At 54.5% G+C, this 13,445-nt stretch overlaps 1 protein-coding gene across 1 annotated transcript in view; it reads right to left on the minus strand.

The window, feature by feature from the left end:
* Positions 1–13,445, minus strand: part of TNXB (tenascin XB) — a 58,702-nt gene that overhangs the window by 17,201 nt on the left and 28,056 nt on the right. The window contains 9 exon segments of the mRNA XM_037519442.2: positions 1,305–1,619; positions 1,976–2,311; positions 2,426–2,737; positions 3,517–3,813; positions 4,104–4,391; positions 5,656–5,955; positions 7,250–7,549; positions 9,481–9,780; positions 11,074–11,382. Coding sequence (XP_037375339.1) covers positions 1,305–1,619; positions 1,976–2,311; positions 2,426–2,737; positions 3,517–3,813; positions 4,104–4,391; positions 5,656–5,955; positions 7,250–7,549; positions 9,481–9,780; positions 11,074–11,382 — 2,757 coding nt within the window.

The raw sequence follows: 13,445 nt of genomic DNA on the forward strand, positions 1-13,445 counted from the left end.
AGCAGCAGGCGAGTCAGGAAAGGTCTGCTGTGCCATGTGGGTTGCTCCCTGGCAGGCTAGGGGATCGAACTTTTTGTGCTGGAGAGGCTGCAGACCGCTTCACAGTGTGGTACTTAACCCCTTGCGCCACCAGGGGGGCCCAGTTCTTTAGGATTTTATCCTGCCTCAAGAATTGAATTACAGGGGGCCCCCCTGGTAGCACAGGGGTTAAAGTCTCAGTACTATCAAGCTATAGCCAACCACTATGGCATGAGTTCTATCCCCCACATGGCACAGCAGACCTCTCCTGCCTTGCCTGCTGTTCCCCTCAGCAGTGAATTTCAGTTGATTCGCCTGTTCTGCTCCCCACTCTGTCTCTGGTGAATCCACTTACTCCCTGGACCTCTGGCCTGTAGCCCAGTTCTTGTATGCATAAATAAATAAATAAGTCTTTTTTAAAAGAGTTGAATTACAAAATTATATTCATATGTCTGTTCTGTTTGGGAACTGGGTTAAGCATCTAGAGAGTGACAACTTAAAAAGGGCTTAACAAAAGCAACACAACAGCTTGTTAGGGAGTAATTAATGGAGGGAAAGAGCCACATGAAGCTTTGCAGATGAACAACAACTGAAATAACAGTGTTCATGTTAGCGGGACTCGGTGTTGATTTAGCATAAATGGGTACCAATGCGGGGAACATGTCCAATTTCTCCCTCTGAAATCAGCGACAACCATGTAAATTCATACAAAGGGTTTTCAGGAAGCTTGCTCAGTAGGGGAAGCCTGTAGTTACCAGTCATTGTGTGTGAGCTGAATCACACCCGTGCCATGCTGTGTGGAAGGAACTTCCTACAGTGAGGACAAGCGGGGGCTGCATGAGTCTGAGTGGCCACACGGCTCACCCGGGCCGAGGCTGGGATCAAACTCAGACCTCCCTTCCCCTGTTAGTTCCCTGGTGCTCTGCCTTTTCTAGGATGCAAGAAGCTCACATGTAAAGGACATCATGGCTGGCGTGACAGCAAAGACCTGGCATGAGGCACAAGCTCCCAGGAGCTTGGCAGGCTCAGTCTTAGGGACAGTGGACTGACAATAAAAAGGAAACTGAGTGTAGCTCAAGGGAGGAGCCAGTGTCCCACTGCACAGTCACCCTTTAAAGTGACTGTGGACACCTTGGAACTCTTCCTGTACCCAGATCATGTCTGAAGTGCTAAGTGGACAATGTAGGATAGAAATTTGGGAGTGTTAGGGTCCTAGGTTTCTGGAGGCTCCACTAATGAAATCTTTCATAAGACCCAAACCTGGAAAGCCTTTAGCCCTCACTCACCAGTGGTGCCCACGGTGGACACAGGGCCCACTCGTCGGCCCTCGTGCAGGCCATACAGGTTCATCTTGTACTTGCGCCTCGGCTCCAGGCCCTGCACCGTGACCTCACTCTCATCGCCTCCAACATGCACCACCTGCGGCCCGTCCCTGCCCTTGTACTGGATGGTGAAGGAGTCAAAGTGGCCCTTGGGGACGGTCCAGGACAGGGTCAGCGAGTCTGGGGAGGCGTCTGTCACAGTCAGCTCCCCCAGGACGGGCTCCTCGGGGGGCTCCGGGGCCTCTGGGATGGCTTCTGTGGGGACCTCTTCATCTGGAGCTAAGAAGGAGAGACACGGAGAGGGTGAGGCAGGGTCCACAGGAGGGCCCTAGAGCCCCGGGACAAGGATGGAGAAGCCATGGCCATGGTGGGCCCTGACGGCAGTGCACAGAAGCCCTTCCTCGGGCTGAGTGGTCCTGCTCAGCTGACACCTCACAGACAGGCCTGGAGCCTCTGGGGCCCTGTGGAGACCCAGTACAGACACCAGCTCAGCTCACCCAGGCCCCTCTCTGCCCAGGAGGACCAGGAGGAGGCTCAGCCCACAGCAGAGGGGTCCGAGCCACCCACTCAGCCACCACAGAGAGAGGGTGATCCTCCCACTGGGCCCCATCCTGGGGCTTCCTCCGTCCACTCACCCGTCACCCCGATGGTGGAGATGGGGCCCATGCGCCTGCCATTGTGGAAGCCGTACAGGTTCATCTTGTACTTGTGGTCCGGCTCCAGGCCTGAGATGGTGGCTGTGTCCTCGTGGCCTGGCACGCGCACCACCTTGGGCTGGCCGTCCCCGTTCTTGTACTGGATCAGGAAGTGGTCAAACTGGCCCTCGGGGACGGTCCAGGAGAGTTGCAGGGAGTTGGGGGTGGCATCTGTGATGGCCAGCTCCCCCAGGCGGGGCTTGATGGGAGGCTCAGGGGTTGTGGTAGGAGGCTCAGGGGTCATGGTGGGAGGCTCTGAAGGCTCTTCCTCCTCCCCTGAATACAAACAGGGAGAGAGAAGGGCCTGAAGGAGGGGCAGAAAGTCTCAGGGGACTCTACTCCCTCTGGTCTCTCACAGACACCTAGAAGGAAGCAGAGCTCCTTACTCACCTGTCAGGGCCTCAATCTGGGCAGGGCCCACACGCTGCTGGCCACGGAAACCATACAGGTTCACTAGGTATCTGTGGTTGGATTCCAGGTCAGAGAGGGTGATGTCGTTCCGGTTGCCCTCCACAGGGATTACTTGCAGCTGCCCAGCCTCATCTGTGTACTGGACCTCAAAGGAATCCATTTCTCCTTCAGTCACCATCCAGGAGAGATGCAGGGTGTGTGGCGTGGCCTCCTCCACAGTCAGTGCCCCCAGGCGGGGCTCGGGTGCTGGAGGGCTTGGGGGCTGAATACTGCCCTCGGTTTCGTCCCCGGCTGCTGGTTCAGAGAGACAGGTAGAGATGGGTGACGGGTCTGTCCCGGCACCAAGTCTCTCCATAGGAGGAAAAGAGGTGAAGTGAAGAGGTCAGCAATAAAATGATCAGCTGTTGATACACGGATGAATTTCAAAGGCATGACACTAAGTGCAAGAAGACAAACACAAGACTGTGTATACATAATTCTGCAAAATGAAATGCTGAAACAGGCAGAGCTGTAATGGGTGGAAAGCAATCAGGGAACTGACTGCTAGGTGCACCGGGGAGCTTTGGGGATGTAGGGAAACATTTTCTATCTCAGTCATGGTAATGGTTTCTTTTTTCCTTTTTTTTTTTAAAGATTTATTTATTTGTTTGTTTGTTTGTTTGTTTATACAAGCACTGGGTACAGTCAGAAGCGCGGGAGGGTGAGAGGATTCACCAGAGCCAGAGTGGGGAACAGAACAGGCAGACTGACGAAATACACTGCTGAGGGGAGCAGCGGGCGGCAGGAGAGGTCTGCGCGCCATGTGGGACCCTCGCCAGTGGCCGGGGATCGAACCTGTGCTGCAGAGGCTGCGGACAGCTTCGCAACCAAGTGCTCAACCGCTGCGCCACTGGGGAGGCCCAGTAATGGTTTCTTGAATTACACATTGGCCATATCTCTTAGTATGCACGAATTTTACCATACGTAAAATATGTCTGATAAAGCTTATCCCATCCCCTAAAAGAAGGGAGATAAGGCCTAGGAAAGCAGAGGCAGGCAGGAGGGACATGGCCGGCTGTACCCGCACTCACCGGTCACAGCGGTGGCAGAGATGGGACCCACACGCTTGTCCTGGTGCAACCCGTACAGGAGCAGCTTGTACCTGTGGTTGGGGTCCAAGCCCGAGATGCTGACCTCTCTGAGGCTGCCCTCCACAGGCACCACCTGGGGCTGCCTGTCCTTGTCCTTGTACTGGACCACAAAGGAGTCAAACTGGCCCTCGGGGACTGTCCACAAGAGGCGCACGGAGTCTGATGTCACATCGGTCACCTGTAGCTCTTCCCCCAGGCGGGGCTTAGTTCCAGAACTGTCCTCTGTACTCTGCTTCTCTGAGATGGGGACACAGAGAGGAAAGGACTGAGCTGTTTTTGGAAGGGTGGGAGACCTTGAAGGGCAGGATGGACAGAGAAAGGTCTGGAGACAGGGCTTAGCAGTGGCTGAGTGTGCAGGGATGGTGCTAAGGCTTGTGCAGGGAGAAGTGGGGCCTGGATCCCAGCTGGAGAAGCTGGAGCCAAATACCAGCCATAATGGCAGCCAACACATGTGGTGCCCTGACAGGGAAATGGACAGCTTCCCAGGGGGCCTCTGGGAGCAGAGCTGGGCCCTGGGGTACACTCACCGGTGGTGCCATCTGCTGTGAGAGGGCCATGGCGCTTCTTGCCCAGGAGGCCATAGAGGAGGAATCTGTACTTGCGGTCGGCTTCCAGAGGGGTGATGGTGACTGACCGTTCGTGGCCGTCCACGGGCACCACCCGGGGCCCGTCCCTGTCCTTGTACTGGACCACAAAAGAGTCGAAGTGGCCCTCAGGGACTGTCCATGAGAGGTGCAGAGAGTCTGGGGTGGGGTCTGTCACCCACATCTCCCCAAGGCGGGGTGGGGCCCCTGGTCTGGCATCACCTCTGGCAGCTGACAAAGAGGAAAGGTTCTTGTGTTTATTTTTTTCCAAATGACTCCTTGGCTGCCTCCCTCTGGAGTTGGTAAAACCCCAAATATTTCCATTACCCTCCTATCCCTGCCACCATCTCCAAGTGGCCCCGGCCTCTCTCTGCTTAGCTTGTTGAGGAGGGGTCTTCTGTCCCCAGACATCTCTGGGAAAGGAGAGTGCTGGGACTCCCTAGATTCCCGCTGATCTTGTTCTCGCTGCCCCGACTCGTCCACCTGTCAGAGACTATTTCCCTAGCGGGCTGTCGTTTATCACAAGTTGCTCTGGTTACCCATTATTATCAAGGAGTCCCCTTTTCTGATCTAACAGGGGAAATTTCAGGGTCCTGGGGTCTCAGTAGGGGCACGAGATCCTGTAAGGGGGCAGGCAGTGGAGGAGAGCAGGACGTCATAATGGAGGTGACCCCCACGGGACCTGGTAGGGGAGTGGGGGCTGCCTGTGTATGGGAGGGGAATGAAGCAGGGGAGCTCAGACGGGGAAAGAATCTGGTGTCTGCCCAAGAAGCCATCCCAAGGTCTGAGAAGGAGCTGGCCTGCTGCCTTTCTGGACAGCAAGGGCGCTGACGGCATTGTTATTGAGAGAGTTTTCTGGCAACAGGGAGCCCCTGGAGGCAGGGGAGGGCCTGGACCAAACCCCAGGAAAGGGGTACAGCTGGGCTTGGACCAACCGGGCCTGCCTGGGCAGTCAGCCCTGGGCTCCTCTGGTCCCAGTTTCTGAGGCTTCAGGAGGCAGGCAGAGGAGGAAAGGAGACATTTGGGGGGAGGCAAATATGGGACCTGATGGGTCAGTCGGGTAAGGAGCTGGGTGAGAGTCTGAGGGGAGCCTGTGAAACTCTCGGGAGTGATGGCTACTTGGAGCTGAAGACCCGCAAGGCCGGGGGGTGGGGGTGGGGTGGGAGGGCTCCTAGCTCCTTTTACCCCTTCTGCCAGCACCCCTCGTTCCCCTTGTTCTACTTTCCAGGAAAGCACCTGAAACAGCACTTCCCCATTCAACAGGAGTAGAAAAGATGACAAGAGAAGAGTCAGCATGGGGAGCAACCCGGGGTGCAGCCCCAGTTCACAGGTCCTGGGGCGGGGTGGGCATGGGCGAGGGGCAGGGTGACTTTTCAAATGAAACACAAGTGGTGGGCAGGGGGAAGACTGTGCAGATGGGCAAGGAGATCAGGCTGAGAGAAGAGGGGCGGGAAGCCTGCAGCCCCAATCTGGAACGTGAGGGGGTCCTTCTCACCCGTCTTTGCCTCCACGGAAACCGGGCTGCGTCGTTTCCCATCCTGGATCCCAAACAGCAGGAACTTGTACTTCTTATTGGGCTCCAGGCCCGGGACGGTGACCTCGCGCTGGTCCGCGGCCACAGGCACCACCTGGGGCTGCCCGGCCCTGTCCTTGTACTGGACCACAAAGGAGTCGAATTCACCCTCAGGGACCGTCCAGGAGAGGCCCACGGAGTCCGGGGTCACATCTGTCACTGTCAGCTCCCCCAGGCGTGGCTCCTGAGGGGGCTCTGTGGCTGGGGCTGTGGGGAGGGGAGCTGGGGAGACAAGAAACATGACTGAGAGCTCTGGCGGGGACTCCTCCTCCCACAGGGCTCTAGGGCCTCCAGAGGGTGATGAACTGAGATGAGAAACACATTTTTATTTTCACTGATGTCTACTGAGATGCAGCATTTCCTTCAACAATGAATATAGAAGTACCAGCCTCGGAGGTACCAGCAGTTCTTGTGACTTTGTCACCAACAGGATCCCGGATGTTTTCATGTCACCTTAAGCGTTATGGCAGAAAGTTCAAAATGCCATTTACACTCATCGCTGCTTCTAAGCGTAGGTCAATCATTATAATTGCTGGTAGGTATTTTTATTTAATGAATTAATAAAGAACTCTCTCTAAAATCATACATCTGGGGTCTCCCTGGTGGCGCAAGGAGTTAAGTCTAAGCACTATGAGGCTGTCCACAGCCACTGCAGCACGTGTTTGATCCCCAGCCAAGGAACTGACCCACATGGTGCAGCAGACCTCTCCTGTCTCCCTGCTGCTCCCCTCAGCAGTGTATTTCAGCAGATCTACCTGTTCTGCTCCCCACTCTGTCTCTAATGAATCCTCTAACCCCCGCCCCCCCCCCCGTACTTCTGGCCTACACCCTGGCTCTTGTATGCATAAATAAATGAATCTTTAAAAAATAAATAAATAAAATCATACATCATTTTGAATTAAAAATATTTTGATAGTTGTTGATCAATATCATCTGTTTCCTTTGTGCTCCTAAGTATTTATTTTATAGATGTTAAAGCACTGCTTTGAGAGGGTTCCATGGGTTTCACCAGACACCAAGTCACAAAAAATGTTGCAAACCTGTGCCCAGGAAGCCCTGAGGCCAGGCAGGAGCCAGGCCAAGAGCAACGGCAGCTTCCGGGAGGGAGGAAGACTGAACGGTCAGAAGGGAAAGCCTGTTGCTCAGGCTAGTGGGCTCGGGCCTTTCAGAAGGGATGTGGGTCCTTTAACCCCAATAATAAAGGGCAGCAGAGGGGAGGTGGCAGCTATGTCCAAGTCACAGCAGGGTTGTAAAGAGAAGGGGAGGAAACAGCTGCAGGCATCCCGAGAGGGAGAGAGACAGCCCGCAGCTGGTTTTAGTCAGCTGGTAGGAAGACATTCAGGCTTGGGGGACAGGGAGTGGGAATGGAGACTGGAGGGCAGGGAAGGTTCCAGCCTGGGAGAAGCCAAGGGCTAGGGAACAGACTAAGATGCCTGTGACCATGGAAAGGGCCTGAGAGAGGGATTTTGGGGTGAGAGAATTCTTGAGTAACCAGGGATGGGGACAGCTCACTCACCCGTCACGACAACCAGAGAGAGGGGGCCCACACGCTGCCCGTCACGGAGCCCGAACAAGTTCATCTTGTATTTTCGTGAAGGCTCCAGGCTGGGAACAGTGACCTCGCGCTGGTCCGCGGCCACAGGCACCACCTGGGGCTGCCCGGCCCTGTCCTTGTACTGGACCACAAAGGAGTCGAATTCACCCTCAGGGACCGTCCAGGAGAGGCCCACGGAGTCCGGGGTCACATCTGTCACTGTCAGCTCCCCCAGGCGTGGCTCCTGAGGGGGCTCTGTGGCTGGGGCTGTGGGGAGGGGAGCTGGGGAGACAAGAAACATGACTGAGAGCTCTGGCGGGGACTCCTCCTCCCACAGGGCTCTAGGGCCTCCGGCGGGTGGTGAACTGAGATGAGAAACACATTTTTATTTTCACTGATGTCTACTGAGATGCAGCATTTCCTTCAACAATGAATATAGAAGTACCAGCCTCGGAGGTACCAGCAGTTCTTATGACTTTGTCACCAACAGGATCCCGGATGTTTTCATGTCACCTTAAGCGTTATGGCAGAAAGTTCAAAATGCCATTTACACTCATCGCTGCTTCTAAGCGTAGGTCAATCATTATAATTGCTGGTAGGTATTTTTATTTAATGAATTAATAAAGAACTCTCTCTAAAATCATACATCTGGGGTCTCCCTGGTGGCGCAAGGAGTTAAGTCTAAGCACTATGAGGCTGTCCACAGCCACTGCAGCACGTGTTTGATCCCCAGCCAAGGAACTGACCCACATGGTGCAGCAGACCTCTCCTGTCTCCCTGCTGCTCCCCTCAGCAGTGTATTTCAGCAGATCTACCTGTTCTGCTCCCCACTCTGTCCCTAATGAATCCTCTAACCCCCCGCCCCCCGCCCCCATACTTCTGGCCTACACCTTGGCTTTTGTATGCATAAATAAATGAATTTTTAAAAAATAAATAAATAAAATCATACATCATTTTGTTTTTTTTTTTTTTTTTTTTTTTTTTTTAGAGGCATGCTTTATTTATTTGTTTGCTGGTTTGTTTGTTTGTTTTGTTTATACATGCACTGGGTACAGTCAGAAGCGCGGGAGGGCGAGAGAATTCACCAGAGCCAGAGCGGGGAGCAGAGCAGGCAGAAGGACCGAAGCACACTGCTGAGGGGAGCAGCGGGCGGCAGGAGAGGTCTGCGCGCCATGTGGGACCCTCCTCTGGTGGCCGGGGAGCAGCCGGGGATCGAACCGGCGCCGCAGAGGCCGCGCGCAGCTTCGCAACCCAGCGCTCAACCGCTGCGCCACCGGGGAGGCCCCCATACATCATTTTGAATTAAAAATATTTTGATAGTTGTTGATCAATATCATCTGTTTCCTTTGTGCTCCTAGGTATTTATTTTATAGATGTTAAAGCACTGCTTTGAGAGGGTTCCATGGGTTTCACCAGACACCAAGTCACAAAAAACATTGCAAACCTGTGCCCAGGAAGCCCTGAGGCCAGGCCAAGAGCAACGGCAGCTTCCGGGAGGGAGGAAGACTGAACGGTCAGAAGGGAAAGCCTGTTCTCAGGCTAGTGGGCTCGGGCCTTTGAGAAGGGATGTGGGTCCTTTAACCCCAATAAAAAAGAGCAGCATGGGCCTCCCCGGTGGCGCAGCGGTTGAGTGCTGGGTTGTGAAGCTGCCCGCAGCCTCTGCGGCGCCGGTTCGATCCCCGGCTGCTCTCCGGCCACCGGAGGAGGGTCCCACATGGCGCGCAGACCTCTCCTGCCGCCCGCTGCTCCCCTCAGCAGTGTGCTTCGGTCCTTCTGCCTGCTCTGCTCCCCGCTATGGCTCTGGTGAATTCTCTCACCCTCCCGCGCTTCTGACTGTACCCAGTGCATGTATAAATAAATAAATAAATAAATAAATAAATCTTTAAAAAAAAAGGGGGGGGGCAGCAGAGGGGAGGTGGCAGCTGTGTCCAAGTCACAGCAGGGTTGTAAAGAGAAGGGGAGGAAACAGCTGCAGGCATCCAGAGAGGGAGAGAGACAGCCCGCAGCTGGTTTTAGTCAGCTGGTAGGAAGACATTCAGGCTTGGGGGACAGGGAGTGGGAATGGAGACTGGAGGGCAGGGAAGGTTCCAGCCTGGGAGAAGCCAAGGGCTAGGGAACAGACTAAGATGCCTGTGACCATGGAAAGGGCCTGAGAGAGGGATTTTGGGGTGAGAGAATTCTTGAGTAACCAGGGATGGGGACAGCTCACTCACCCGTCACGACAACCAGAGAGAGGGGGCCCACACGCTGCCCGTCACGGAGCCCGAACAAGTTCATCTTGTATTTTCGTGAAGGCTCCAGGCTGGGAACAGTGACCTCGCGCTGGTCCGCGGCCACAGGCACCACCTGGGGCTGCCCGGCCCTGTCCTTGTACTGGACCACGAAGGAGTCGAATTCACCTTCAGGGACCGTCCAGGAGAGGCCCACGGAGTCCGGGGTCACATCTGTCACTGTCAGCTCCCCCAGGCGTGGCTCCTGAGGGGGCTCTGTGGCTGGGGCTGTGGGGAGGGGAGCTGGGGAGACAAGAAACATGACTGAGAGCTCTGGCGGGGACTCCTCCTCCCACAGGGCTCTAGGGCCTCCAGGGTATGGTGAACTGAGATGAGAAACACATTTTTATTTTCACTGACGTCTACTGAGATGCAGCATTTACTTCAACAATGAATATAGAAGTACCAGCCTCGGAGGTACCAGCAGTTCTTGTGACTTTGTCACCAACAGGATCCCGGATGTTTTCATGTCACCTTAAGCGTTATGGCAGAAAGTTCAAAATGCCATTTACACTCATCGCTGCTTCTAAGCGTAGGTCAATCATTATAATTGCTGGTAGGTATTTTTATTTAATGAATTAATAAAGAACTCTCTCTAAAATCATACATCAGGGGTCTCCCTGGTGGTGCAAGGAGTTAAGTCTAAGCACTATGAGGCTGTCCACAGCCACTGCAGCACGTGTTTGATCCCCAGCCAAGGAACTGAACCACATGGAGCAGCAGACCTCTCCTGTCTCCCTGCTGCTCCCCTCAGCAGTGTATTTCAGCAGATCTACCTGTTCTGCTCCCCACTCTGTCCCTAATGAATCCTCTCACCCCCCCCGCCCCCCTTCCCGTACTTCTGGCCTACACCCTGGCTCTTGTATGCATAAATAAATGAATCTTTAAAAAATAAATAAAATCATACATCATTTTGAATTAAAAATATTTTGTTAGTTGTTGATCAATATCATCTGTTTCCTTTGTGCTCCTAAGTATTTATTTTATAGATGTTAAAGCACTGCTTTCAGAGGGTTCTATGGGTTTCACCAGACACCAAGTCACAAAAAATGTTGCAAACCTGTGCCCAGGAAGCCCTGAGGCCAGGCAGGAGCCAGGCCAAGAGCAACGGCAGCTTCCGGGAGGGAGGAAGACTGAATGGTCAGAAGGGAAAGCCTGTTGCTCAGGCTAGTGGGCTCGGGCCTCTGAGAAGGGATGTGGGTCCTTTAACCCCAATAAAAAAGGGCAGCAGAGGGGAGGTGGCAGCTGTGTCCAAGTCACAGCAGGGTTGTAAAGAGAAGGGGAGGAAACAGCTGCAGGCATCCCGAGAGGGAGAGAGACAGCCCGCAGCTGGTTTTAGTCAGCTGGTAGGAAGACATTCAGGCTTGGGGGACAGGGAGTGGGAATGGAGACTGGTGGGCAGGGAAGGTTCCAGCCTGGGAGAAGCCAAGGGCTAGGGAACAGACTAAGATGCCTGTGACCAAGGAAAGGGCCTGAGAGAGGGATTTTGGGGTGAGAGAATTCTTGAGTAACCAGGGATGGGGACAGCTCACTCACCCGTCATGACAACCAGGGAGAGGGGGCCCACACGCTGCCCGTCACGGAGCCCAAACAAGTTCATCTTGTATTTTCGTGAAGGCTCCAGGCTGGGAACAGTGACCTCGCGCTGGTCCGCGGCCACAGGCACCACCTGGGGCTGCCCGGCCCTGTCCTTGTACTGGACCACAAAGGAGTCAAAGTGGCCCTCAGGGACCGTCCAAGCGAGGCCCACAGAGTTGGGGGTCACATCTGTCATTGTCAGCTCTCCCAGGCGAGGCTCCAGAGGGGGCTCGGTGGCTGGAGGAGTCTCTTCTTCTGTTGGTGGAGCTGAGAGAGATGGTTGGAGGCTGTTAGAAAAAGCCTGTCTTTCCCTGGGTAGTAATTATATAGTTGGTGATGCCCACGAGGCAGTTCTCATCAAAGCTACACTGACTGGCAATATCTGTTGGACCAACTCCCTCCCTGAATGCCTGCCTGCATCTAGGGCTATACTTGAAGGGAGGGGTGCCAGCCATCACCGAGCCCCAGGCAAGTGTCTCAACTTCTATCTCTATGTCAGTGACAGCAAGTTCTCCCCATCCAGACCTCTCCTTGCACCCCAGATTTGTGTTTGTCCAACATCTACCCTTTGTGCGAAATCAGCGCCTTAGACTCAAGTTCAAACTGAGCTCAGGGTCCACCCCCCGCCCCGACATCTGCTTCCCCCACAGCTACCCCAACTGAGCAAAACCACACCTTCATTCTGAGAGTCACCCCTGAGGGCCCCCCACCCATAGCCGCCTGTGAGGAAGTACTATGGGCAGCAACTTCAGACCCCTTCTCACCAACTCCACTGACTTTTACAGGACTACATGAGGGCCTCCTAATCCACTCTACCCTCACCCCTTTCACTGTCCCCCACTGTTAGCTCATCAGTCAGCACCTGTTCCCACATGGTTTCCAGCCCACTCAGAGAAGTCAAGTTCTCACAATGGCCTCTAAGGCCCCAAGTGTACATGTCTCACATCACCACCCCTTCCACTCTCACAGGCCACATGCTCATCCCCAAGGCCCACACAACTTGTCCTTTTCCTCCACGTCTTCCCTCAGTGAGGGGCTTTCCCTGCCCCCCTCACCACCGCTTCCCCCACACCTACTGGGCTTTGCTTTTCTCCATGGCTCTCCTCACTGACATTTTTCTGCAATTTGGTGCCTGTCTCCCTCTGCCTGAATGTGAGCCCCACAGGCAGGAGCTTGGCCTGATCACTGCTATGTCCCCAGCCTGGCACACCACACAATTTTGTCAAATTAGGGCTGGTCAGCGTGTCTGTGCTGGAACAACTGAGCTTGGGGTCAGCAGGTCCCACTGCTCCAGAATGAGCTGGCTTCGTCAGCGGCCCAGCCTGGACGATGATCTCAAGAGGTGCCTCGCAGAGGGGGTGGCTGGGGGAGTGGGCTTCCCAAGAGTGGTTTCTCTGGCTCCTCTGGGACAAGATGAGGCCCCAGACAGATAGAATTTGCTTAAAAAAATAGGCAGGTGACAGGTCTGAGCGAGGAGGATGGCATGGAGCCAGGGGATGGGCATGGAGAGGCCACATGCATCTCGTCCACCTGCCAGACCAGTGCTGCGCCCCACCCCTCTGCCTCAGGGCTGTTAGTGCCATAGCATCAACCTCCTGCCCTCTGCCCTCTGTGCTTCTTTCTAAGGGGAGAGCAACTGTTCCTCGCCATCAAGCTTTGTTAAGTTTGGCTTAACCAGAAAGGCACGAGTTACAACTGCCCATGAGTATGCGGACGATTGTTTTCCAGCTTAGAAATGTCTCTGACACGCTGCCTGCTTGCATTTCTTCTGGCAAAGGCACGGCAGTGCCTCCAGCTCTGCAAATTCCAGCTGCCCCCCGCCACTGTGCTGCTCTGACAGTGGACATTCTCTCTTTTTCCTTCAAGGGCCACTTATTTTATCCTGGACAATGTGTGTTTTAATATACCCAGTATCTCATCACAGATATACAGTGATTCTTCCGCAGGGGGTTTGGACAGAAAGTCAAAAGGAATCGAGGGGACCTCCCTGGTGGTGCAAGGGGTTAAGCACTGCACTATGAAGCAATCCACAGCCTCTGCAGCATGAGTTCGATCCCCAGCCAACCAGGGAGCAACCCACACGGCAAGGCAGACCTCTCCTGTCTCTCCCTCTGCTCCCCTTGGAGGTGTATTTCAGCCAGTCTGCCTGTTCTGTTCCCCACTCTGTCTCTGGTGGATCCTCTCACACAGCACCCCCCACCCGCATCTCTGGCCTGTACCCCAGCTCTTGTATACATGAATACATTACACTACCACTTCTAACCCTTGTGATAGGGTGGATATTGCTTGCTCCATCTCGACGATGAGGAAACCGAGGTTCTGGGAAGAAA

This window comes from Talpa occidentalis, unplaced genomic scaffold, assembly GCF_014898055.3.
Source record: "Talpa occidentalis isolate TD23 unplaced genomic scaffold, MPIMG_talOcc4v2.1 talOcc4.2, whole genome shotgun sequence".
NCBI classification, from domain to species: Eukaryota; Metazoa; Chordata; class Mammalia; order Eulipotyphla; family Talpidae; genus Talpa; species Talpa occidentalis.